Source organism: Bufo bufo, chromosome 5, assembly GCF_905171765.1.
Source record: "Bufo bufo chromosome 5, aBufBuf1.1, whole genome shotgun sequence".
Lineage (NCBI taxonomy): Eukaryota > Metazoa > Chordata > Amphibia > Anura > Bufonidae > Bufo > Bufo bufo.
Genome location: NC_053393.1, coordinates 42,109,284 through 42,134,197, shown reverse-complemented (window position 1 = coordinate 42,134,197; position 24,914 = coordinate 42,109,284). Strand labels below are relative to the sequence as shown.

Genomic DNA, 24,914 nt, shown 5'->3' with positions numbered 1-24,914 from the left:
GGGGCCTTATTACTACTGAGGGGTTCGTAAAGAGGGAACAATAGGGGGCCTTATTTCTACTGGGGGCTCTGTGAGGGTATTATTAATACTGGAGGGCTCTTCTACTAATGGAGGCACTTTTGTGGAGCGGTCATTCAACTTACAGAATTGGGCCACATGCATTGGTGCTTGGGCCCCGGATCTTTTGAGACCCTAGCAACAGAATACTGATACTAATTCCATCTTCCTCCTGTCCACGTTTTTACATTAGCGTAAAACCTGTGGATCGGTTCTCTAGCCAATGCCATACCTGAAAATAGTGACAAGAACTATCTGCTGACGTGAATATCTACAGATTTCTCTCAGTTGGAGGTTTCTGTCACAACAGACATTTTCTCTCACTGACTTCAATTCTTTTTCCTGTCAGAAATCGCACACATTGAGAGAACTCTGAAATCTACGTGACCAAGGATCGGTAGTCTACGCGCCCACCTATTCCCGCCCTTCTGCCGTGACGTCACATCGCACTACCTCTCCATGCGCTGAGTGAGATCTGCAGCGAAGCGCCCGACCACTCCCATTGGCCGCTTTGTCTATAGCGTGAGCTCTGCTCACCTTAGCAACGTGTTACCATTGGCTAAAAAAAGCGGTAGGCGGGACTCAGGAACTTGCGCGCTGCGAAACGGTTCCTCCTTTGGGTGACGGGCGCTGGTTGCTCAGCAACCACAGCCGCCTTTTGCTGCTGAGGCTGAGCTTTAGCTCCGCCCCAATTCACTTCTAGTCCAGCCTATGATACGGTGTATTGACGATTGGCAGAGCGGTCGGACGGATCCATCCCAGAGAGGGGTGTGCGGTTATACTGGAGTGGCAGTGGGCAGGAGAGCTGGTGATGCTGTATGAGCATACTCCCCCCTCCACGTAAGAAGACTCGCTGCATCCAGGTGTGAGCTGTCACACTGCACCGCATATGCCCCAGTGTGCAGTCTTCTCCTAGGCTGGATCCTGGGCTCTCACCAGACTCACATTCATCTGTTTACATAATATTCAGAATTACTTGAGGATATTTAAAGAATTTACATATTTTATTTATATATTTTTTTATTTTTATTTTTTCACCTTTGTCGCCCCAGTTATTTGATTTTGTTGTATTAGAGTTGCATGTGAGAAGACTCTGTTATTGGTCAGTTATCTCGGGTATACCTAGAAGATGTGGACCTTCCTTGGGGTGGCCACCTTTACCTACGTGTATAAGAAGTGCGATGAGTTCCTGAGCGTCCCCCGGCTGGAGGTGCTGCTCACTGTGCTGGGGTGCTGCACTATAGGCCTTGTGCTGTCTTTGCTGCGATACCGGGGGCAAACTGGGTCCCAAAAACAGGGCGGTCCTGGGATTATCTCCAGGATGTTCAACTTCAGTGGGGCGAGAGATGTGGGAAAAGCGGGTGTAAATGGGGTGAGACAGGTAAGTACCACAGATACAAGATGTACACCATGTGGCTGTATGTGTGTTGTATGTTTTGTATTATGTGTATGTGTGCGTATTGAATGTAGACATGTATAGATCAATATGTGATAAATTACTGTACAAATTATCTATCTATCTATTATCTATCTATTATCTATCTCATATCTATTATCTATCTCTCTCTCATATCTATCTATCTATCTATCTATCTATCTATCTATCTATCTATCTATCTATCTTTGTATATAACTCTTTTTGCACAGGGCTATGCATTGTCTGGCGGAGGTTTCCATGTGGTATGCCGCCTATAGACGCTCATGTTTAAAAGAGAAAAAAAAAAAGAATACAATGCGGTTTACGGTTATTTACTGTACAAAACTGAGATTAATATCTGTATGTAGATGTATGTCGCCAGTGTCCGGATGTGAGCGCTGGTCCGCAAGTGTCAGTGAGGCTAAAGCAAATTATGTTCTTATGGTGGAGATTATTCTAGAAATCAGAAATCACTGGAGATTACTGCATCGAGCTGAGAGCTTCTAGCATCATGTTGTCTGTCTGTCTATATCTATCTCATATCTATCTATCTATCTATCTATTATCTCACATCTATCTATCTATTATCTATATATCTCATATCTATCATCTATCTATCTATTATCTATCTATCTATCTATCTATCATCTATCTATCTATCTATCTATCTATCTATCATCTATCTATCATCTATCTATCTATCTAATATCTATCTATCTATCTATCATCTATCTATCATCTATCTATCATCTATCTATCTATCTATCTATCTATCTATCTATCTATCTATCTATCTATCTATCTATCTATCTATCTATCTATCTAATATCTATCATCTATCTATCTATCTATTATCCATCTCACATCTATCTATCTATCTATTATCTATATATCTCATATCTATCCATTAATCTATCTATCTATCTATCTATCTATCTATCTATTATCTATCTCATATCTATCTATCTATCTATCTATCTATCAATCAATCTATCTATCATCTATCTATCTATCTATCTATCTAATCTATCTCATATCTATCTAATCTATCTAATATCTATCTATCTATTTTCTATCTATCTATCTATTATCTATCTATCTATTATCTATCTATCTATTATCTATCTATCTATCTATCTATCTATCTATCTATCATCTATCTAATATCTATCTATCTATCTATCTATCTATCTATCTAATATCTATCTATCTAATATCTATCTATCTATCTATCTATCTATCTATTATCTATCTATCTATCTATCTATCTATCTATCTATCTATCTATCTATCTTCTATCTATTATCTATCTATCTATCTATCTATCTATTATCTATCTATCTAATATCTATCTATCTATCTATCTATCTATCTATCTATCTATCTATCTATCTATCTATCTTCTATCTATTATCTATCTATCTATCTATCTATTATCTATCTATCTATTATCTATCTATCTATTATCTATCTATCTATCTATCTATCTATCTATCTATCTATCTATCTATCTATCTATCTATCTATCATCTATCTAATATCTATCTATTATCTATCTATCTAATATCTATCTATCTATCTATTATCTATCTATCTATTATCTATCTATCTATCTATCTATCTATCTATCTATCTATCTATCTATCTATCTATCTATCTATCTATCTATCTCATATACAATTCCAAAAAGTTAGATTAGCACATTCAAACTATATGAAATAAGGCACAGGTGCTCACCACAACTGCTAACATGCAAAAGAAAACAAACACTATGGGGGTCATTTATTAAAACAAATGTTTTTACGCCAGCGCTGATGGTGAAAGATGCGCCTGATTTATTATGAAACAGGCGCATTGTCATGAATCAGGCGCACTTTCGGTAGTCCTTGCGTCTTTGGGCTGGCATAGTTTTTCACCGACTTTTACTCTTTCTTGGAGTAAAATTAATACATTTGCTGGGGTTCCACCATTCCCTCAACGCTCCTTTTGTGTCAAACGTGGCATAGAAATGCTCAGGTGACAAATATTGTCACACGGGTGTTTGAAAGGTTGCAAAAAGTGGTGTAAAACTGTAAGTGACACTATACGTAGCAGCGCACTGTTCCATGCACAAAGACATTGGAAACATGGGTCAAACGGACTTGCAACCTTGCTATTGCAGCAAGCCTCTTTGGAGGTGGTGCAGATGATGAGGGTGGTAGTGGCCCTGAGGAGATGTTTTGTCACAGTGTACTACCTCAGGCCGTCGCTCCCTGGGGTTTGGTTCAGTGACAAGATGATATCAAGGAATCAGGCAGATGTAGAACAACAAACATTTTTCTTTACTGAGTGCATAGGATGAGTTACAGAACATCCAGCTGTCATCTGTTCTAGGTGCAATGTCTATCCTCAGATGATGAGGTATGGTGGCAGGCAAGATAGCAGACAATAGCACGCTAGAGTAGTCCTTCTCTCTCTTTTGATTCCCCTTCACTAATCTGGCACCTGTAGCTATAGGTGTCCACTTGTTGAATGCAGGCTTTTGAGTGTGCCTGTCCTGAATATGGTGATGGGTGTCTTAACTTGTTATCCCTCACCTGCAGCAGAGTCTATATTGCTGTATTGCTGATCAGTCTGCTGTCTTTGTATGCTGTAGCTTGCAGTTCTTTTGGTGGCCTGGGCTCCTGCAGTCTCCTTGGAGTAGTGCTCCTCACAGACAAACTGCTTTCGTAGACCCAGGGCCCTTGGATTGGGAGCAGATCGACAACCTCCCTCACTCTGGAACTCTTGAACTTCCTCTCCTGACAGGAAGTAGGACCAGCCCACTCTCACCAAGAGGGGAGAATGCCAACGATACCTTATCATTGCTGAAGCATAGGGCAGATACATAACATGACATTAATACTAAATGTAACAAGCAATTTGCAGATACCCCCAGGTCTGAGGTGCTGCGCTATACTTACTATTCATGAAAAAGGGAAGCTCTTTGCGGACATTTTTTATCAAAATTATGTTGGGCCCATCTACCAACAACAAGGTGACTTCTGCAGATGGTAACCTACACTATCAGACTCGCCTCTCCTGGGGCTAAATAAGCTTACAAAATTCTGGACGGTGTAGGACCCAGCTATACCATACTCTGCGTAAAAAAGCCCTGGGCAGATGGACTGGAGTGCGCAGTCTAAAGGAGGCGGCCAACTCCCCCAGACATACAGTGTAAAAAGGTTCAAAACCAGGTACGTTGAGAAGAGAGGGGGCCGCCGCTAGGAATAGCGATATATCAAAGAATTACAGAAAACCCTTTAAACTATCAGTCTGGGCCCCTCCGGTGCAGCACATGGTGTTACATTACAGAGAGACGTCGTTGTGTCAGGTGCATAGTGTAACTGCGCAGGCGCAGGCCTGGGGGGGGGGGGGGGGGGAGGCAGCAGCGGATGCTACATCATTGGTAATATATGTCACATTTAGTGTCAGTTTAGACATGGTTTTCGCTTTTGACAGTTGCCATGCCCCTAAAATTTTGGGAACATTCTGGAGAAATGCAGTTAGTATGATATCTATCACACACGCCTTTTCCTTGTATTTATACCGTGACATCATGATAGAAATCCAAAAAAAGGCGTGTACGCTTAAAGGGAACCTGTCACCTGGATTTTGGGTATAGAGCTGAGGACATGGGCTGCTAGATGGCCGCTAGCCCATCCGCAATATCCAGTCCCCATAGCTCTGTGTGCTTTTATTGTGTAAAAAAACCAGATTTGATACATATGCAAATTAACATAAAAGTCATATCTTACTTGTGTGACCAGAGAAGAGTCATATTTTCAAGCTCTGACTCATCTCAGGTTAATTTGCATATGTATCAAATCAGTTTTTATTACATAGTAAAAGCACACAGAGCTATGGGGACTGGGTATTGCGGATGTGCTAGCGGCCATCTAGCAGCCCATGTCCTCAGCTCTATACACAATATCCCAGTGACAGGTTCCCTTTAATGTCTTATTATGGGCTAGGCACAATTAAGAGATAATAAGTATCACATTAATTACATTTCTCCATATGTTTCCATATATTTTAGTGGCAAACGCTAAAACCATGTGCAGCCTTGCAGTCCTATGTAACATCCCAGATAAGTCAGGGATAACTCTCTGAGTACAGATAATGTAGTAGATGTCACCTGCAGTCCTATGTAACACCACAGATAACAGTGATAGCTCTCTGAGTACAGATCAAGTAGTAGATGTCATCTGCAGTCCTATGTAACACCACAGATAACAGTGATAGCTCTCTGAGTACAGATCATGTAGTATAGGTCACCTGTGGTAGATGCCACCCACAGTGCTACGTAACACCGTGGTGTTACATAGGACTGCAGGTGACATCTACTACATTATCTGTACTCAGTTATCACTATTATCTGTCGTGTTACATAGGACTGCAGGTAAGGCTAGTTTCACACTGACGTTATGCATCTGTCAGAATCCGACACTGCCGGATGCTAGGTGACACCCGCCGGCCCCATTCACTATAATGAGGACCAGCGTAGAACCGGCCACAACCTGGCAAACATGCTGAGAATCGGCTGGTTGAAAAAAGGCTACGTTTCAGATCTGCATAAGGCCTCCTGCACCGTATGGCTTTTTCAGTGTTTTGCGGTCCGTTTTTCACGGATTCATTGTTCCGTTTTTCGTTTCGTTGTGTTTCCGTTTTTCTGTTCCGTTTTTCCGTATGGCATATACAGTATACAGTAATTACATAGATAAAATTGGGCTGGGCATAACATTTTCAATAGATGGTTCCGCAAAAAACGGAACGGAAACGGAAGACATACGGATGCATTTCCGTATGTGTTCCGTTTTTTTGCGGACCCATTGACTTGAATGGAGCCACGGAACGTGATTTGCGGGCAATAATAGGACATGTTCTATCTTTAAACGGAACGGAAATACGGAAACGGAATGCATACGGAGTACATTCCGTTTTATTTGCTGAACCATTGAAATGAATGGTTCCGTATACGGACCGTATACGGAACGCAAAAACCGGCCTAAGGCTAGTTTCACACTAGTGGTAAAGAGATCCAGGCTGTTTCGTCAGAGAAGAGCCTGCCGGAGATCTCTGGATCTGTCTTTGCTGGACGCTACCTGAATACCGACCCGATTAACTATTGTGGGGACCGGCGGAGATCCGGCCAAAACTCGGCAAACATGCATTTTTTGTTCAGGCGATTCTTGGCATATTTGCAAGGCTGCGGCCAGATCTCTGCTGGTCCCTATTCTAGTTAATGGAGGTAGCATTCAGGTAGTGTTACATAGGACTGCAGGTAACCACTCCATATCCACAAGCATTGTAATTCCCATGATGCCACTTTCTGCAGAGCGTTTCACTCAGTGTATATTCATGTTTATGCTAGTGAGAATGGACGAGGGGGGGGAGATAATTAGTCCCTCATCATTCGTCAGTTCTTACCATCTCCCTTGTGCCTGAAAAGAGGTGTTAAAAAGTCGCCCTTTCTGTACCGGTCCTGATATCCTCTGCGCTGCTGGAGGACATGCCTAGAATAGACACAGGCCTTCCTGATAAATTAGTCTCATCTTCCTGCAGTCCATGCACCTAAACAAAAATCTACGACATCTCTGAACTGCTGAAGATAAATTTGCTAGAACTGCTTGCCCCTCCCCTTTCCGCCCTTGTCACGCCCCCTTCAGGGAGAGTGGCGAGGGTGGAGTAAAATTGTTAAATGCGACAATTTTTAAAAAGTTGCCTTTGCATCTTTTTAATGCCGCTTTTCAAGCACAAGGGAGATGATAAATGTCCCCCTATGTGTTTGCAACTTTTTAAAAAAATTGTTGCACCTCTTTCCGTAAAGGGGACGTGGGAAGGGGGCACGACCAATCCCCCCAACAAATTTATTTTCATTTACACCAGCTTTCTGGCGCAAATGAATCCAGAAATCTACAGCAGCTCTGAGCTGTCGTAGATTTCTGTTTAGGGACACGGACTGCATGCGCCTCGTCATAAATTAGGTGCATCCTCCGGCGGTGCAGAAAGCGCTGGTCTTGATATATCTCCGCCTTAGTTTCCTTTTTTGGTACTGCAAACTTCAAGGCTCTGACAACCAGCAAAGGTAACATCTGGATGCAGTCCATTTCAGACCATACATTTCTGACAACTATTCCTGCCGACACCAGACACGTCTACGTGTGTTTTTAGTGGAAAGAGGGGAGTAAGCGGCTACCTCTGTGTCCCCTGAAAAGGATTAGATTTTGAAATCCAACATGCCAGCCTCCCCCGTTGCCCCGACATCTAGGCCCTCGGGATATCCCTAATAAACATTCGATTTTTGGCCAGTCCTGCCATAATCACGGATTTCTGAGACGTTAAAGGGGTTCTCCGGGAATAAAGAAAATTAAAATACCTAAATATTACTTTATTATACATACAGTACAGACCAAAAGTTTGGACACACCTTCTCATTCAAAGAGTTTTCTTTATTTTCATGACTATGAAGGCATCAAAACTATGAATTAACACATGTGGAATTATATACATAACAAACAAGTGTGAAACAACTGAAAATATGTCATATTCTAGGTTCTTCAAAGTAGCCACCTTTTACTTTGATTACTGCTTTGCACACTCTTGGCATTCTCTTGATGAGCTTCAAGAGGTAGTCCCCTGAAATGGTTTTCCAACAGTCTTGAAGGAGTTCCCAGAGATGCTTAGCACTTGTTGGCCCTTTTGCCTTCACTCTGCGGTCCAGCTCACCCCAAACCATCTCGATTGGGTTCAGGTCCGGTGACTGTGGAGGCCAGGTCGTCTGGCGCAGCACCCCATCATTCTCCTTCATGGTCAAATAGCCCTTACTTTCAAAGTTTTCCCAATTTTTCGGCTGACTGACTGACCTTAATTTCTTAAAGTAATGATGGCCACTCGTTTTTCTTTACTTAGCTGCTTTTTTCTTGCCATAATGCAAATTCTAACAGTCTATTCAGTAGGACTATCAGCTGTGTATCCACCTGACTTCTCCTCAACGCCACTGATGGTCCCAACCCCATTTATAAGGCAAGAAATCCCGACAGGGCACATCTGTGAAGTGAAAACCATTTCAGGGGACTACCTCTTGAAGCTCATCACGAGAATGCCAAGAGTGTGCAAAGCAGTAATCAAAGCAAAAGGTGGCTACTTTGAAGAACCTAGAATATTACATATTTTCAGTTGTTTCACACTTGTTTGTTATGTATATAATTCCACATGTGTTAATTCATAGTTTTGATGCCTTCAGTGTGAATCTACAATTTTCATAGTCATGAAAATAAAGAAAACTCTTTGAATGAGAAGGTGTGTCCAAACTTTTGGTCTGTACTGTATATTCCCAAATATCCTTCATTAGTTATAATGGCTCGTTTTGTTGGGGAGCAATCATTAGGAGAACTAAAATGGCTGCCGTCCTATTAGTACACACAAAACCTGTCCTGATCCCATAGCAGGACACAGCCACTTCCCCACCTCCTCTCTGTCCTTCATGTCTCCTCATAAACTCCGTTCCTACAGAGATTCAGCTGAAGATCATATTAAACAGTATTCTGAACCATAATCCCTGACAAGCAGAGCAGGGAGGAGGATGAGGCAGCTCTTTAGCTCAGTGTTGTGAATTAACTCATCCTTCTGTGTGATTAGGACAGGTTTTATGTGTACTAATATCACGGCGGCCATTTTAGTTCTCCTAATTATTGCTCCTTAGACAAAACGAGCCATTACAACTAATGAAAGGTATTTGGGAATTCATTTATAATAAAGTAATATTTACTTATTTTCATTTTCTTAATTCCTGGAGAACCCCTTTCATGTGTGTGGCCAGCTCGAGTTGCAATATTGATTGATGTAGTGTTGTGCATACCGCAACCCATGATGTATGGTGTAAACCGTCATATAAATGTAGCCTTGAGGCTTACCAGAGCAATATGACATGTCCAGGATAGGACACATCTACACTACAGCTCCTCTCCAAAAAGAGGATCGTCTTGGTGCCTTATAGATCCCATTTTGGGTCTGTCCAGGTTCCTTCAAAGTTTCCATCCATATTATGGCAGGAATATCTCTGTGCGATGCAGCACATTACTAATGCATTGACCTGCGTGATTGTGACTTGTAGGTGTCCAGTGTAAGAATTGTTCCCTGACTGTGGAATATTTGGTCATATTATGGATATGCACGAGGGGTCGATTACTGTTCTCAATCATCTATGTCTCTTTTTTTTTTTTCAGCGGAAAGCCCAGAACCACCCGTCGTCCTCCACTGACAGTAATGGTGCCACTGTTTCTGCTACCAGCGCTGGAGATGGCCCCGATGTCATCATCGTGGGGTCTGGTGTCCTCGGCTCAGCTTTTGCTACAGTTTTGTCGAGAGATGGGAGGAGGGTGGCTGTCATCGAAAGAGATCTAAAGGAGCCAGACCGTATCGTTGGAGAATTGCTGCAACCTGGAGGCTACCAAGCCCTGAAGGATCTGGGACTTGGTGGTGAGTGATGACACTAGAAGCCTTAAGTACTCACGAACAGAAAAACATGTCTGAGATAGATAAGAGAATTAAAACATTCCTTGTCATATACATAATAACTGTGTATATTAACATAAGGAATGTGACGGTATAAAAAGACATAGTGTTACATAAAATAACCAGGAGGGTGGAGGGATAATGACGGTCAGCAATCAAACGCCCAAATAGGGAAATTCAGAATTATGTAAATTCCTGTCATCAATTATTCAACGTGTGCAGGGTTTTAGAAAAGCGGCTTCACTAGTGCAGGCTCGAAGCAGGTACAGCGGCAGCCATATTGCTTACTGGCATGGCTTGCCCAATATATTATGCAGTTTTCTGGTAAATCCTGATAATTTACTTGTCAGCACTTTACTGATACCTTTTAATAAATGTACAGATCCATGTAAAGGACTATGGAATTTCTGATCTAGGTGTGGGATTACTGACCCTCCACCCTCCGAGTTGAATACATAATTCATGATTTTACGTGACACTATGTATTTTTATATTGTCACTGTATAAACAGTTATTATCATAGGACACTACATTTTTAATTATCTCATCAGTGATTATATCTCATTATATATATATAAACTATATGCCATTGTCAGAATCACCTGGCTTGATAAGCGTCACAAAACTTTTGGTGAGAAATCATGTAACAAGTCCCATGAATACAGGCAGGGCATGAATCCTGGGCAGATGGCAGGACTCGTCGGCCTTGGGGATACAATGATGAGTCAGGGAAAACTACTGTTTGGGGGAGGTTGGAGCAGATACAGGACCCACTGTGACTCTGATGCCCACATGGACCAAGAGCCAACTTTGAATCCAGTCACCTACAACGCCAGTTCCCAGTAGGATGCAGACAGGCCACAATGTAATAGGAGGCGGGCAGAGGATGCACAGGTGCCAAGTGCAAGTGGACACCCACTCACAAGCCTGTCACCCACTAGGTGGTGGCTGCTGGGTATTTTAATTACCCACAGATAAAGCTTCAATAAGGTGCCAGCCTCAGGGTTACGTGTAGTGGACCATGCTGGATAACAGCCTATTGGTTCGTGCAGTGATTCATGCTCTTATGGTGGTCTCTTTCCAGATGCGGTGGAAGGTCTGGACGCCCATGTGGTTCATGGATATATCGTTCATGATATAGACAGTAAAGCAGAAGTGGAGATCCCGTACCCTATGAATGAGGAGAAGCAGCTGCACTGCGGCAGAGCCTTCCATCATGGTCGTTTTATCATGGGGCTCCGTAAGATGGCCATAGCAGAACCCACGTATGTGAACCAAATATTAAGCCTCGGTTTAATTTCCTATCTGAGGATTTAAGGCAGATTTCTTGATATGTGTCTCAACCTGAGTGGGATGTTGTATCTGTTCAGATTCTGACCCGTGAAGCTTGTCCGTATACTAACGGCCAAGGATTGCGCCACTTATCTGGAGCGAAGTCTCCATCAAGTGCTGTTTCCCTTTAATTGGCCTGTGTAAATCTGCTGCTCGTCAAGAGCATCTTTCATCCAAAAGTCCTTGTCTGTTGGCCACAAATCACAGAAAAAAAATATAAAACTGTATGGGAACAAACAATCGCAGTAGCGATCATTCATCCCCGCACTGAGGAGATGATTGCTCCATCTAAATGCACCAGAACCAGTGGGCATTGATCAAAAATGAACATTCCTCATTCCTGATCACTGCCGACTCTATTGACCTGTTTGAAAGGGTCCTATGTGCCTGTAAGTACAGGTACGATTTTTTTGAGATCTGTAGGTGAGGAGTTTTTATATTAGCTCGGAGATGGCTGTATGTTGATCGGGGTTATTTTGGAGATCAGAAGTTGAGGTTTAAAGGGGTTATCCGATTTCAGAAACATCCCTCCCATGTGCCGGGCCCCCCCACAGGTAATATACTTACCCCGCTCCCTGCGCCGCTCCTGGTCCCCGCACCGCCGCTGCTGCTTCTCGGTGCACACCAATGAAAAAATCTGGTGTCGGGGGGGAGCAGCCAATGGCAGGTGGAGACAGGGACGAGCCTCCGCATCGCAGGTGACGCTATGGAGGCTCGTCCCCGCCTCCCATTGGCTGCACCCCCCCCCACCCCCGACACCGGATGTTTCATCGGTGTGCATGGAGAAGCAGCAGCAGTGGTGAGGGGACCAGGAGCGGCGCTGGGAGTGGGGTAAGTATATTACCTGTGGAGGGCCCAGCACATGGGGGGGATGTTTCTGAAAACTGATAACCCCTTTAAGAATTTGGTGCATCTTACTCCTGTGAGCTTTTCCTTAACGGGGTATTCCCATCCCAAACACTGATGGCATATTGCTAGGAGATGGCATTAAAAGGGTTGGCCCATCGATTGGATATGCCACCAATATCAGATAAGTGCAAGTCCCACCTCTGGGACCCACACCTATCTCTAGAATGGAGCCCGCAAAGTGAACGAGGGCTGCTCTCCATTTATTTTTATTGGACTTCCAAAAATATCCAGTTCTATAGAAGTGAATGGTGCGGTGGCGGCGCTTGCACGGTGCACTTTCCATTAATTTCTATGAGACTGCTCAGTTGTTTTTGGCGCTCCCATAGAAATGAATGGAGGGTGGCTGCGCATGTGCGGTCTGCTCTCCTTCACTTTGTGGCTCAGTTCTAAAGATAGGGGTGGTCCCCAAAAGTGGGACCTGCACCTATCAGACATTGGTGGCATATCTTACTGATATGCCATCAATGTCTGAAATCGGCTAACCCTTTTAATGTCAGATAGGTGGGCATCGCATGTCTGGGATCTCCTGAACGGGACTGAAGTGAACAGAGAGCAGCCACGCATGGAGAGGTGGCCACGCGTGTGCTGTGTGCTCTTCAGTCACCACCAGGGGACTTCCGAAAATAGCTGAGTGTGCTCACTCTGCTATATTTGGAAAAGTTAATGTAGAACACACAGCGCGCACGTGCCCACCTCTCCATTCGCCACTATGGGACTGCGGATATAACCGAGCCAATAGTTAGGCTATTTTCCTAGCTATATGCCATCAATCTCTGAGATGGAAATGCCCCTTTAATATTGGCTTATAAAATGCCAGTCTTAATAAATCCGTCATCCGTATTTTTTGAGGACCGCAATATACATACGGTCTTGTGAAAGTACCCTTAAGCCGCATTCAGACGAGCAAGTTGGGGGAGCTGTGTCTTTAACATTTTTTAAAAATTATGGTAGGGCTAATAATGGACTAAGGGAAGGCGATCTGCAGACGCCGAACCCCCATGTAGGTTAATCTAGATAGAAGCACATAAGTAGTACAGCTACTGAGAGACTCTGTGAGGGACAGTATATAACCAAGGCAGGTGTCTTGGACAGAGCGTTTAGCTAATAAAGTGCGGCTTAGATGAATAAATGTCTAGTGTCGGCTGACACAGGTTAGATACCAATAGCCTGCATGTAGCTTTCAGCGATATAGTGTTCCCCTGATCTACCATAATAGTACTGCACCCACAGGTCCAAGCCCTCCATATGTATTTTTAATAATTACTGTGTGTTTTTTGTGGGATATATTGTTTAATAAAAGGAAAATAAAGGTTATATTTTAATTATAAGACCAGAAACAGGAAATTATAGTCAGTAGACTATTGAAATATTGAATTTGACCTCCTGGGTTAGCGGGTCATCTGAAATGTCAGACGAGCAAGTGTCACGCCCGTGGACTCGCAGCGCAGCACCCGTCCTGAACTTCCAGCACTGCCGGGGGCACATAGCATTATATTAATTTATGATGCTATGTAACCCTTACAGTTCTAGAATGTATTGGATAACACTGACAGCATTATGTCAATGTTATCCAATACATTGCAGACCTCTAAGGGTTACATAGCATCATAAATCAATATAATGCTATTTGACCCCGGCAGTGCTGGGAGTCCAGGACGGGTGCGGCGCTGCGAGTCCGGATCGTGACACTCGTTTATATGAAAGCGGCATAGTCTGCTGTTCTTTATATTAGTCATATGCACATGTATACAGATTGGACCCCTTCCTCCCCCGTAGCCTCCGAAACACATCAGCTTCCAATTCTCAAAGTTTTAAACTTCTTAGAAAATAGTTTCAACATGTGAAACATACCGCACCTTTGAATGGGTGCTGATTGCAGGGTGCTAGGGGATGTGAGCTCTTCCCTCCATATCAGCATGCTCCCTCGTAGACAGGACCCTATTCCTTGGTGGCCACATTCAGGAGAACTGTTGCTTCTTTTGCAGCACGCAGTACATTGAGGGCACCGTCCAGAAGTTAATTGAAGAAAATGACACTGTTCTAGGAGTCCAGTACAAGGACAAGGAAACTGGGGATGTGAAGGTAGGAAGGGGAAGGGGGGATGGTATAAAGGGTTAAATAAAAGAGAACATTACCTGTCTATCTACAGTAGCAAGAAAATTAAGCGAACCCTTTGTAAATGTACTCTGATTGTTCTCTAACTCACAATTGTAGACAAACACAATCTAGCTAAGCTAATTGCACACAAGCAGTTGTACCATTCATGTGCTTTATTGAACACACTGAATAAAATCCACAGTACAGGGAGAAAAAGAAAGTGAACCCTTGAATTAAATAGTCTGTTTGTCCCCATTGGCAGCAATTACCTCAATCAAATGTGTCCTGTAGCTGCAAATACGACTTGCAGAACGGCAATGAGGAATTTTGGACCATTCCTCCCTGCAGCTGTGCTTCAGTTCCTCACTATTTCTGCGTTGCCTTGAGTGCACAGCCCTCTTCATGTCATACCACAGCATCCTGGTTGTTCATTCCAACACACACATTTTCTTCTCTTCTTTTCTAGCCATTGTTTAGGAGATATACTTGTGTGATTTGGGTCACTGTCTTCTTGTGTCACCCAATGGCTCTTCAGCTTGAGGTCATGGATGGCTGTTCTTACATTCTCTTGCAACATGTTTTCATACACCTTAGAATGAACTGTTTCCTCAATGAAATGCGTCCCCAAACCATGATGCTCCCTCCACCAGCCCCAAACCATGATGTTTCCTCTACTAGCCCCAAATGATGCTGTTTCCTCCACCAGCCTCAAACCATGATGCTCCCTCCACCAGCCCCAAACCATGATGCTCCCTCCACCAGCCCCAAACCATGATGCTTCCTCCACCAGCCCCAAATGATGATGTTCCCTCCACCAGCCTCAAACCATGATGCTCCCTCCACCAGCCCCAAACCATGATGCTCCCTCCACCAGCCCCAAACCATGATGCTTCCTCCACCAGCCCCAAATGATGATGTTCCCTCCACCAGCCTCAAACCATGATGCTCCCTCCACCAGCCCTAAACCATGATGCTCCCTCCACCAGCCCTAAACCATGATGCTCCCTCCACCAGCCCTAAACCATGATGCTCCCTCCACCAGCCCCAAACCATGATGCTCCCTCCACCAGCCCCAAACCATGATGCTCCCTCCACCAGCCCCAAACCATGATGCTCCCTCCACCAGCCCTAAACCATGATGCTCCCTCCACCAGCCCTAAACCATGATGCTCCCTCCACCAGCCCTAAACCATGATGCTCCCTCCACCAGCCCTAAACCATGATGCTCCCTCCACCAGCCCCAAACCATGATGCTCCCTCCACCAGCCCCAAACCATGATGCTCCCTCCACCAGCCCCAAATGATGATGCTCCCTCCACAAGCCCAAACCATGATGCTCCCTCCACCAACCCACCTTTCACCTCTTTGAGGACCGCTCATTGTGCTCTTGGAGTGATCCTGACAGGACACATATCCCTATAGAGAGTAGCAACACTTCTGAATTTAGTAATTTGTCTAACCATGGGTTTATACGCACCCATCTCTGCAGTGCTTTTGTAATCTTTTCAAAGCACCTGTGAAAACCACACTTCTCATCTCCTTAAAGCCTCATTCACACGTCAGTGATTTCCATCAGTGATTGTGAGCCAAAACCAGGACTGGAGCCTCCACAGACATAAGGTAGAAGGGAAAGATCTGCACCTGTTCTGTGTTTAGAGCCGCACCTGGTATTGGCTCGAAAACACTGATGAAAATCACTGACCAAACACTGACGTGTGAACGAGACATAAAGGGCATCTGTCAGCAGTTTTGTACCTATGACACCGGCTGACCTGTTACATGTGCGCTTTGCAGGTGAAGGCATCTGTATTGGTCCCATGTTCAAATGCAAATGAGCCTCTAGGAGCAACAGGAGTGTTACTTACTCCTTGAGGCTCTGCTCTCTCTGCAACTGGCACAATCTTTGCACTTTGATTGACAAGGCCAGGTAGTGAAAAAGTGATTACACCTGGCCCTGACTTTTAAAGTCCTGTGTTGCGCTGTGTGTTTCAGTATCCAGCACAGGTGCAGTGCAGGAAAGTTCCCTTCTGTTCTGCGAGCCTCATTCCTGCACTGCGCCCTGTCATTTAAAGAGCAGAGGGTGCAGCAGTTGTTGAGAGAGCAGAGGACGTCTACTCAATGAGCTAAATAAAAGACATGAACACATTAGTAATCAGTGCAGAAATACAGGTACTTCCAAAGGGTTTAATTACATTTTTGCAGAAGTCTATCTGTCTGCCTGTCTGTCTGTCTGTCTGTCTGTCTGTCTATCTGTCTGTCTGTCTATCTGTCTGTCTGTCTATCTATCTGTCTGTCTGTCTATCTGTCTGTCTGTCTATCTGTCTGTCTGTCTGTCTGTCTATCTATCTTCACTAGTGGTTGTCAGTTTGGAGGTGTTTAATAGAACATAGTTGTGTTCTGTTACTTGCAGTAAGACCAGCTCATTAATGGTTATTATATCATTTGCAGGAACTCCGTGCACCTCTTACAGTCGTCGCTGATGGACTTTTCTCCAAGTTTAGGAAAGATCTGATTACTGGAAATGTCAAAGTGTCGTCTCATTTTGTGGGCTGCATTTTAAAGGTAATTGCCCTAGTTCAGAGGGAAATCCAGTTCTGCTGACTGATTCTAGTTGCACTGTGTAAGAGATATATACGGGATCTTGGACACTTTACAATCTTTAGCCGTCATTAATGGGGTTGTCTCACTTCAGCAAGTGGCATTTATCATGTAGTCAAGGCTCTTACTAATGTGTTGGGATTGTCCATATTGCCTCCTTTGCTGTCTGGATTCATTTTTCCATCACATTATACACTGCTGATATCCAGGGGTAAGACCACCCTGCAATCCAGCAGCGCTGACCTCTCTGGTGGCCGGGACCGTGTGCACAGAGGCACACATGCGCAGCGGGTCCCCTCCCGGCCTCCTCATATCTGCGCTGCAGCGGTGGTTGTAGCCCCTGGAAACGCCAGGGGTAGATTATGGTATGGCCAAAAAGGGCAACACAAGTTATACTTGCTGGTTCAAACCCCATCCACTCCAGCGCCATAGCTCCGATCTTCCCCGTCATGGCTGCAGCCATGATACCATCTTATATCATTATACGGCTGAGGCCAGTGGTTGGCTGCAGCAGTCACATCTGTTTTATGGGCACGTCACTGCTCAGCTGGAGGACCAGAGTTGGCAGCACTGGAAGAGAGGGGGTTTGAGCTTACAATTATAGTGTGTTATTATTTTAACTGAGACAACCATTGTAGGGAGGGAGGGGCGCCCATTGTACAGACTGTGGACCAGAATTCATTGGGCAGATTTTGGTCAGATGGGCTGTACAGAGCGCTTTCTCTTTCCATTGGGTTCTCCCTCTTGTAGATACCCCTTTTTTTAACGTCATGGTGCTGGGCTTTAATCTGGAGCCCTGGCAGGAGCAGGTTGGTTCCCCAGCTGTCAGAGACCCCGTTTCTGCCTACTCCTTTCCTCTGTGCATAGCACTTAATGAGTGCTTTGCAATGAATAGAAGAAGTGGCTATGCCGCTACCTCTGTTTGGTCTCTCGGGTGTAGCAGAGTTGTTGGGTCTTAGCAGACCCAGATCAGCTCAGCTCATGTAGATTGCCGCACAGGGGGCTGGAACTGGGGAGCTTTCAGATGCGTTTCAGTGTCCACCCGGGGATCATTAAATGACCTCCTGGGAGGCCATATTGTGTGCCAAAAATATATATATATATATATATTTTTTTTAATATAATAAGGCTATGTTCACATATGCGGCACAAACTCCAGTAGTCTGTTTAGCCAGATATTGCCGTGCACCGCTGGACCCTCATTGACTTAACAGGATCCAACGGGGATCACATACCGGTATGTGGCACAAATACCTGTCATATACTGCCATGCACCTCTAGATCCCCATTGACTGTAATGGGATTCGACGGGGATCTGGCCAGATTTTTAGTCAGATCCCATTATAGCAATTGGTGTTCCCGTGGTGCATGCAGTATTCGGCTATGCCGGATATAATAAACTCCAGTAGTCTGTTCCTGTGCCGGAGAAGACTGAATATACTGTAGTTTGTACTTATTATATGAACATAGGCTAAAATACTAATAAGAGAGAAAAAAAATAAAAAAACCCACACCAACCGAAACGTCCATAGTCACTCCGTTCACGCAAAGCTATTATGTATCAAAACTACTTACACAAAATAGGGAGCCCATTTTAATAATTTAATTGGGTGTCAGTTTGCATATTTAAAAAATGAGAAGTTTGAAAAAAAAAAAAAGACTTAAAAAATATTTTTTTGCATAGTGTTCCCCTAATAAAACAAAACAAAAAAAATCTGTAATCGCAAAGAAGTGTCCGATCTTTAATGGGTTAAAAGAAAATGTCAACTCTTCACTGTTTTCGTTTTGCAGGATTCACCACAGTTTAAGGCCAATCACGCTGAGCTCGTACTGGCCAATCCCAGCCCTGTCCTCATCTACCAGATATCGTCCAACGAGACCCGGGTGCTTGTTGACATCAGGGGAGAAATGCCAAAGAACCTAAAAGAATATATGTTGGAGAACATCCTGCCGCAGCTTCCTGGTGAGGACTAATGGTTGTCAGAGATGACCCCTCCGTACAGGCACCATATCGGATTTTTAAAATTCATACCGATCTGAATCTCGACATGCTTCACACCTGCAACCAGTGATGTACATAGAGAGGGGCCCCATATCAAAGATCAAACCGGGCCCCCCACACAGGACAGAAGGGTTTCTGCCTAAACCCTTTTCAAAGACCCTTGGGCCATTTTTCCACCGCCTCATTTACTAACAGTTGTTCCTTTAGAGGGTAGAGTCCTGACCAAGTTTTCACCCCCAGTAGAAGAAGAGAGGATCCCAACTAAGACTGGGCCCCCTGTTGCCCTTGGCCCCGTAGCAGTCACATGGTCTGCCGCTATGGTAGTTACGCCCCTGCCTGCAACCCTGGTCTGATGGCTTCAAAAAATACTGACTGCTTTTTATCTGAAACTGCTCCATTCTTGCCCATGGGCTGTGTCTGGCATCTCAAGAAGCTCCAATACCACACACAGCCCATTGACAAGAGTGGCGCTGTTTCTGAGAAAATGCGTGAGAAAAATCGGCATGTTTGGTACCCAAACCCGAACTTCTTCACAGAAGTTCGTTCTTGGGATCGGTGTTCTGTAGATTGTATTATTTCCCCTTATAACATGGTTATAAGGGAAAATAATAGCATTCTGAATACAGAATGCATAGTACAATAGTGCTGGAGGGGTTAAAAAAAATAATATATAATTTAACTCACCTTAATCCACTTGTTCGCGCAGCCCGGCTTCTCTTCCGTCTTCATCTGTGAGGAAAAGGACCTTTGATGACGTCACTGCGCTCATCACATGATCCGTCACATGGTGATGGATCATGTGATGAGCGTAGTAATGTCATCAAAGGTCCTTTTCCTCTAGATGAAGACAGAAGAGATGCCGGCTGTGTGAACAAGTGGATTAAGGTGAGTTAAATTATTATTATTATTTTTTTAACCCCTCCAGCCCTATTTTACTAAGCATTCTGTATTCAGAATGCTATTATTTTCTCTTATAACCATGTTATAAGGGGAAATAATAATGATCGGGTCCCCATCCCGATCGTCACCTAGCAACCGTGCCTGAAAATCGCACCGCATCCGCACTTGCTCTAAAACAAAGATTATGTGCTCAGAACAGTAGTCGCTTCCCTTCCCCCACGCAGACGGTCTTTCAGCTCTGTGTTGCAAATCATCAGCAGTTTTAAAGCATCATTGAGCTTTCCACAAACGTTGCGTTAATCCGTAGTACAGTGTGTATGCATAAGGAGTAACACTATTTCTGGCCATCTTATCTTTTCTTTTCAAAATCTGTTTATTGTTTTCGAAGTAAGGTAGAAAAAAATTGCACAACAGAGGAAATAAACTCATGGTGCCAGTGCATGAGGTCATCAGGGCAGGATAAAGCCGAAAATAGTGCAAATTGGTACATGAGTTAATTGTTACAAAGCTCAATTAAAGTAAGCGGACATTTCATCGTAACAGGTCTCGACACTCTAGAGCAGGGATGGCCAACCTGAGGCTCTCCAGCTGTTCCAAAACTACAACTCCCAGCATGCCCAGACTTCCTACAGCTATGAGCCTACAGCAGGGCATGGTGGGAGTTGTAGTTTTGGAGCCGCAGGTTGGCCATGCCTGCTCTAGAGCTAGTAGAACACTAGAAACAGGTAACTAGATAGAGTAGGGAAGGAAGGGATAAGAGGGGGAGCCGCTGTCTCCTGGATGAGCCCTAGGAAACTGGTTTATTGGAATATCTGAGAAGGGACAACAAGGATAGTCGTGTGTGGAGCGCAATATCTATTTAAAATAGGGGTATAGGTGTGAACCAATGAAGATTAGAGGGGAGCGAGCGAGGGGCAGGAGTCATAGAGAAGTCCCCTGTGGAGGGACCAAGGGGCCCAAATACGGGAGAAAGCTTGATAAGACCTTGATTCCCAGTGAGAAATTTCTTCAAACCTGGCGATCTGGTCTGTTGTTTAACCACTGTAAATGATTGAGGGAACCTCTCTAGACTTCTAGTGAAGTGGGATTAAGAGCCTGGTCGCTGCCAACTTGTGGTTAAGAAGCCGTCTAGTTTTCTCAGGTATGTCAGAGGGGAAGAGAGAGAGCAAAGCTATATCAGGTTTGAGCGAGAGGGAGGTATTACATACATAGTAACATAGTATATAAGGCCAAAATAAGACATTTGTCCATCCAGTTCGGCCTGTTATCCTGCAAGTTGATCCAGAGCAAGGCAAAAAGAAACCTGTGAGGTAGAAGCCAATTTTCCCCACTTTAGGGGAATAAAAAATTCCTTCCCGACTCCAATCAGGCAATCAGAATAACTCCCTGGATCAACGACCCCTCTCTAGTAGCTATAGCCTGTAATATTATTACACTCCAGAAATACATCCAGGCCCCTCTTGAATTCCTTTATTGCACTCCCCATCACCACCTCCTCAGGCAGAGAGCTCCATAGTCTCACTGCTCTTACCGTAAAGAATCCTCTTCTATGTTTGTGTACAAACCTCCTTTCCTCCAGACGCAGAGGATGCCCCCTCGTCACAGTCACAGTCCTGGGGATAAATAGATGATGGGAGAGATTTCTGTACTGACCCCTGATATATTTATACATAGTAATTAGATCTCCCCTCAGTCGTCTTTTTTCTAAAGTAAATAACCCTAACTTTGATCATCTTCCAGGGTACTTTAGTTGCCCTCCTCTGGACCTTCTCCAGCCCTGCTATGTCTGCCTTGTTCACAGGAGCCCAGAACTGTACACAGTACTCCATGTGTGGTCTGACTAGTGATGTGTAAAGTGGTAGGACTATGTTCTTATCACGGGCATCTATGCCCCTTCTGATGCAACCCATTATCTTATTGGCCTTGGCAGCAGCTGCCTGACACTGTTTTTTGCAGCTTAGTTTTCTGTCCACTAAAATTCCTCGGTCCTTTTCTCATGTCAGTGTTACCGAGTGTTTTACCATTTAGTATGTACGGGTGACTTGCATTATTCCTTCCCATGTGCATAACCTTACATTTGTCAGTGTTAAACCTCATCTGCCACTTATCTGCCCAAGCCTCCAATCTATCCAGATCCCTCTGTAGTAGTATACTGTCCTCTGTAGTATATATACAGTATACTGTCCTCTGTAGTATATATACAGTATACTGTCCTCTGTAGTATATATATACAGTATACTGTTCTCTGTGGTATATATACAGTATACTGTCCTCTGTAGTATATATACAGTATACTGTCCTCTGTAGTATATATATACAGTATACTGTCCTCTGTAGTATATATACAGTATACTGTCCTCTGTAGTATATATATACAGTATACTGTCCTCTGTAGTATATATACAGTATACTGTCCTCTGTAGTATATATACAGTATACTGTCCTCTGTAGTGTATATATACAGTATACTGTCCTCTGTAGTATATATACAGTATACTGTCCTCTTCAGTGTTAATTACTTTACACAGTTTAGTGTCATCTGCAAAAATGTATACTTTACTATGCAAGCCTTCTACAAGATCATTAATAAATATATTGAGGAGAATAGGGCCCAATACTGACCCCTGAGGTACTCCACTAGTGACAGTGACCCAATCTGAGTGTGTACCGTTAATAACCACCCTCTGTTTTCTATCCCTCCGCCAGTTACTTACCCACATACAGACGTTTTCTCCCAGTCCGAGCATTCTCATTTTATATACTAACCTTTTATGTGGTACAGTGTCAAATGGTTTGGAGAAGTCCAGATATCCGACATCCATTGATTCGCCGCTGTCAAGTCTAGAACTTACCTCCTCATAGAAACTGATTAAATTAGTTTGGCATGACCGATCCCTCACGAAGCCATGCTGATATGACGTTATTTGCTTATTTTCATTGAGGTGCTCCAAGATACCTTATTAATTATCCTGAGGATCTGATGCCAGAAAGGTTTGATTAACTCACAGTCCCACCAGACATGTAAAAAGTTGTGTTTTTTACATTGCAAATTTTTTGAGAATTTGCGAAGATTTAGAGTATAGTGCTATATATTCGTATTCATGAATATTCTAGATTTTTGTTTCCATCAGTAACCTCCCTTCTTGCTTGTGGGCCAATGAGAAGGCTGCAATGTCTTTGTCTGAGCTTAGCAACATCCCTAGCAACCAATAGGAAAGCTGCCTCCCCCTTACTATATAAGAACCTCCCCAGCAGCCATTTTCTGCAGTTTTTTGCAGTTCTTAAAGACGGCAGAGTCATTGCTGTGCTCTGTGCTTTACTGAGTCATCTGGATCCTTATTCAATTACATTAGGCTACTTTCACACCTGCGTTAGGTGCGGATCCGTCTGGTATCTGCACAGACGGATCCGCACCTATAATGCAAACGCTGGTATCCGTTCAGAACGGATCCATTTGCATTATTCTGTCCAAAAAAAAGTCTAAGTCTAAGTGTAAGTCAAACGGACCCGTCCTGACTTAAATTGAAAGTCAATGGGGGACGGATCCGTTTACAATTGCACCATATTGTGCCAGTGAAAACGGATCCGTCCCCATTGACTTACATTGTAAGTCAGGACGGATCCGTTTGGCTCCGCATCGCCAGGCGGACACTAAAACACTGCAAGCAGCATTTTGATGTCCTCCTCCAGAGCAGAATGGAGGCGGAACGCAGCCAAACTGATGCATTCTGAACGGATCCTTATCCATTCAGAATGCATTGGGGCTGAACTGATCCGTTTTGGGCCACTTGTGAGAGCCTTGAAACGGATCTCACAGGCGGACCCAGAAATGCCAGTGTGAAAGTAGCCTTAGATAGCTTATATATATACACTCACCTAAAGAATTATTAAGAACACCATACTAATACGGTGTTGGACCCCCTTTTGCCTTCAGAACTGCCTTAATTCTACGTGGCATTGATTCCACAAGGTGCTGATAGCATTCTTTAGAAATGTTGGCCCATATTGATAGGATAGCATCTTGCAGTTGATGGAGATTTGAGGGATGCACATCCAGGGCACGAAGCTCCCGTTCCACCACATCCCAAAGATGCTCTATTGGGTTGAGATCTGGTGACTGTGGGGCCATTTTAGTACAGTGAACTCTTTGTCATGTTCAAGAAACCAATGTGAAATGATTCGAGCTTTGTGACATGGTGCATTATCCTGCTGGAAGTAGCCATCAGAGGATGGATACATGTTCTCATTCTGTTTACGCCAAATTCGGACTCTACCATTTGAATGTCTCAACAGAAATCGAGACTCATCAGACCAGGCAACATTTTTCCAGTCTTCAACAGTCTAATTTTGGTGAGCTCGTGCAAATTGTAGCCTCTTTTTCCTATTTGTAGTGGAGATGAGTGGTACCCGGTGGGGTCTTCTGCTGTTGTAGCCCATCCGCCTCAAGGTTGTGCGTGTTGTGGCTTCACAAATGCTTTGCTGCATACCTCGGTTGTAACGAGTGGTTATTTCAGTCAACGTTGCTCTTCTATCAGCTTGAATCAGTCGGCCCATTCTCCTCTGACCTCTAGCATCCCCAAGGCATTTTTGCCCACAGGACTGCCGCATACTGGATGTTTTTCCCTTTTCACACCATTCTTTGTAAACCCTAGAAATGGTTGTGCATGAAAATCCCAGTAACTGAGCAGATTGTGAAATACTGAGACCGGCCCGTCTGGCACCAACAACCATGCCACGCTCAAAATTGCTTAAATCACCTTTCTTTCCCATTCTGACATTCAGTTTGGAGTTCAGGAGATTGTCTTGACCAGGAGCACCCCCCTAAATGCATTGAAGCAACTGCCATGTGATTGGTTGACTAGATAATTGCATTAATGAGAAATAGAACAGGTGTTCCTAATAATTCTTTAGGTGAGTGTATATATAATACAGACAGTCAGTGTAGGTTCTATCCTGATATAGTGGAGCTGTTCCAGTGCAGGGTGTTAGGTAGTGCGATAGGAATTACTGAACTGTGCATTTTCTCCAGTCTCAGGAAACTTCATAGCAGATTGAAAAATATAGCGA

The 24,914-nt window shown here is 43.9% G+C and overlaps 1 protein-coding gene across 2 annotated transcripts in view; it reads left to right on the top strand.

Moving 5' to 3' along the window:
- The first annotated feature begins 827 nt into the window (after positions 1 to 827).
- SQLE (squalene epoxidase) overlaps positions 828 to 24,914 on the top strand; it is a 35,904-nt gene continuing 11,817 nt past the window's right edge. Inside the window, exons 1-7 of one of the 2 annotated variants that reach the window (XM_040431675.1) lie at positions 828 to 1,092; positions 1,134 to 1,438; positions 9,721 to 9,973; positions 11,094 to 11,274; positions 14,236 to 14,332; positions 16,796 to 16,909; positions 18,737 to 18,908. In XM_040431675.1, coding sequence (XP_040287609.1) covers positions 1,187 to 1,438; positions 9,721 to 9,973; positions 11,094 to 11,274; positions 14,236 to 14,332; positions 16,796 to 16,909; positions 18,737 to 18,908 — 1,069 coding nt within the window. In that variant the 5' untranslated portion in view covers positions 828 to 1,092; positions 1,134 to 1,186. The remainder of the gene's footprint in view (positions 1,093 to 1,133; positions 1,439 to 9,720; positions 9,974 to 11,093; positions 11,275 to 14,235; positions 14,333 to 16,795; positions 16,910 to 18,736; positions 18,909 to 24,914) is intronic. The other variant, XM_040431676.1, reaches the window with a different exon arrangement.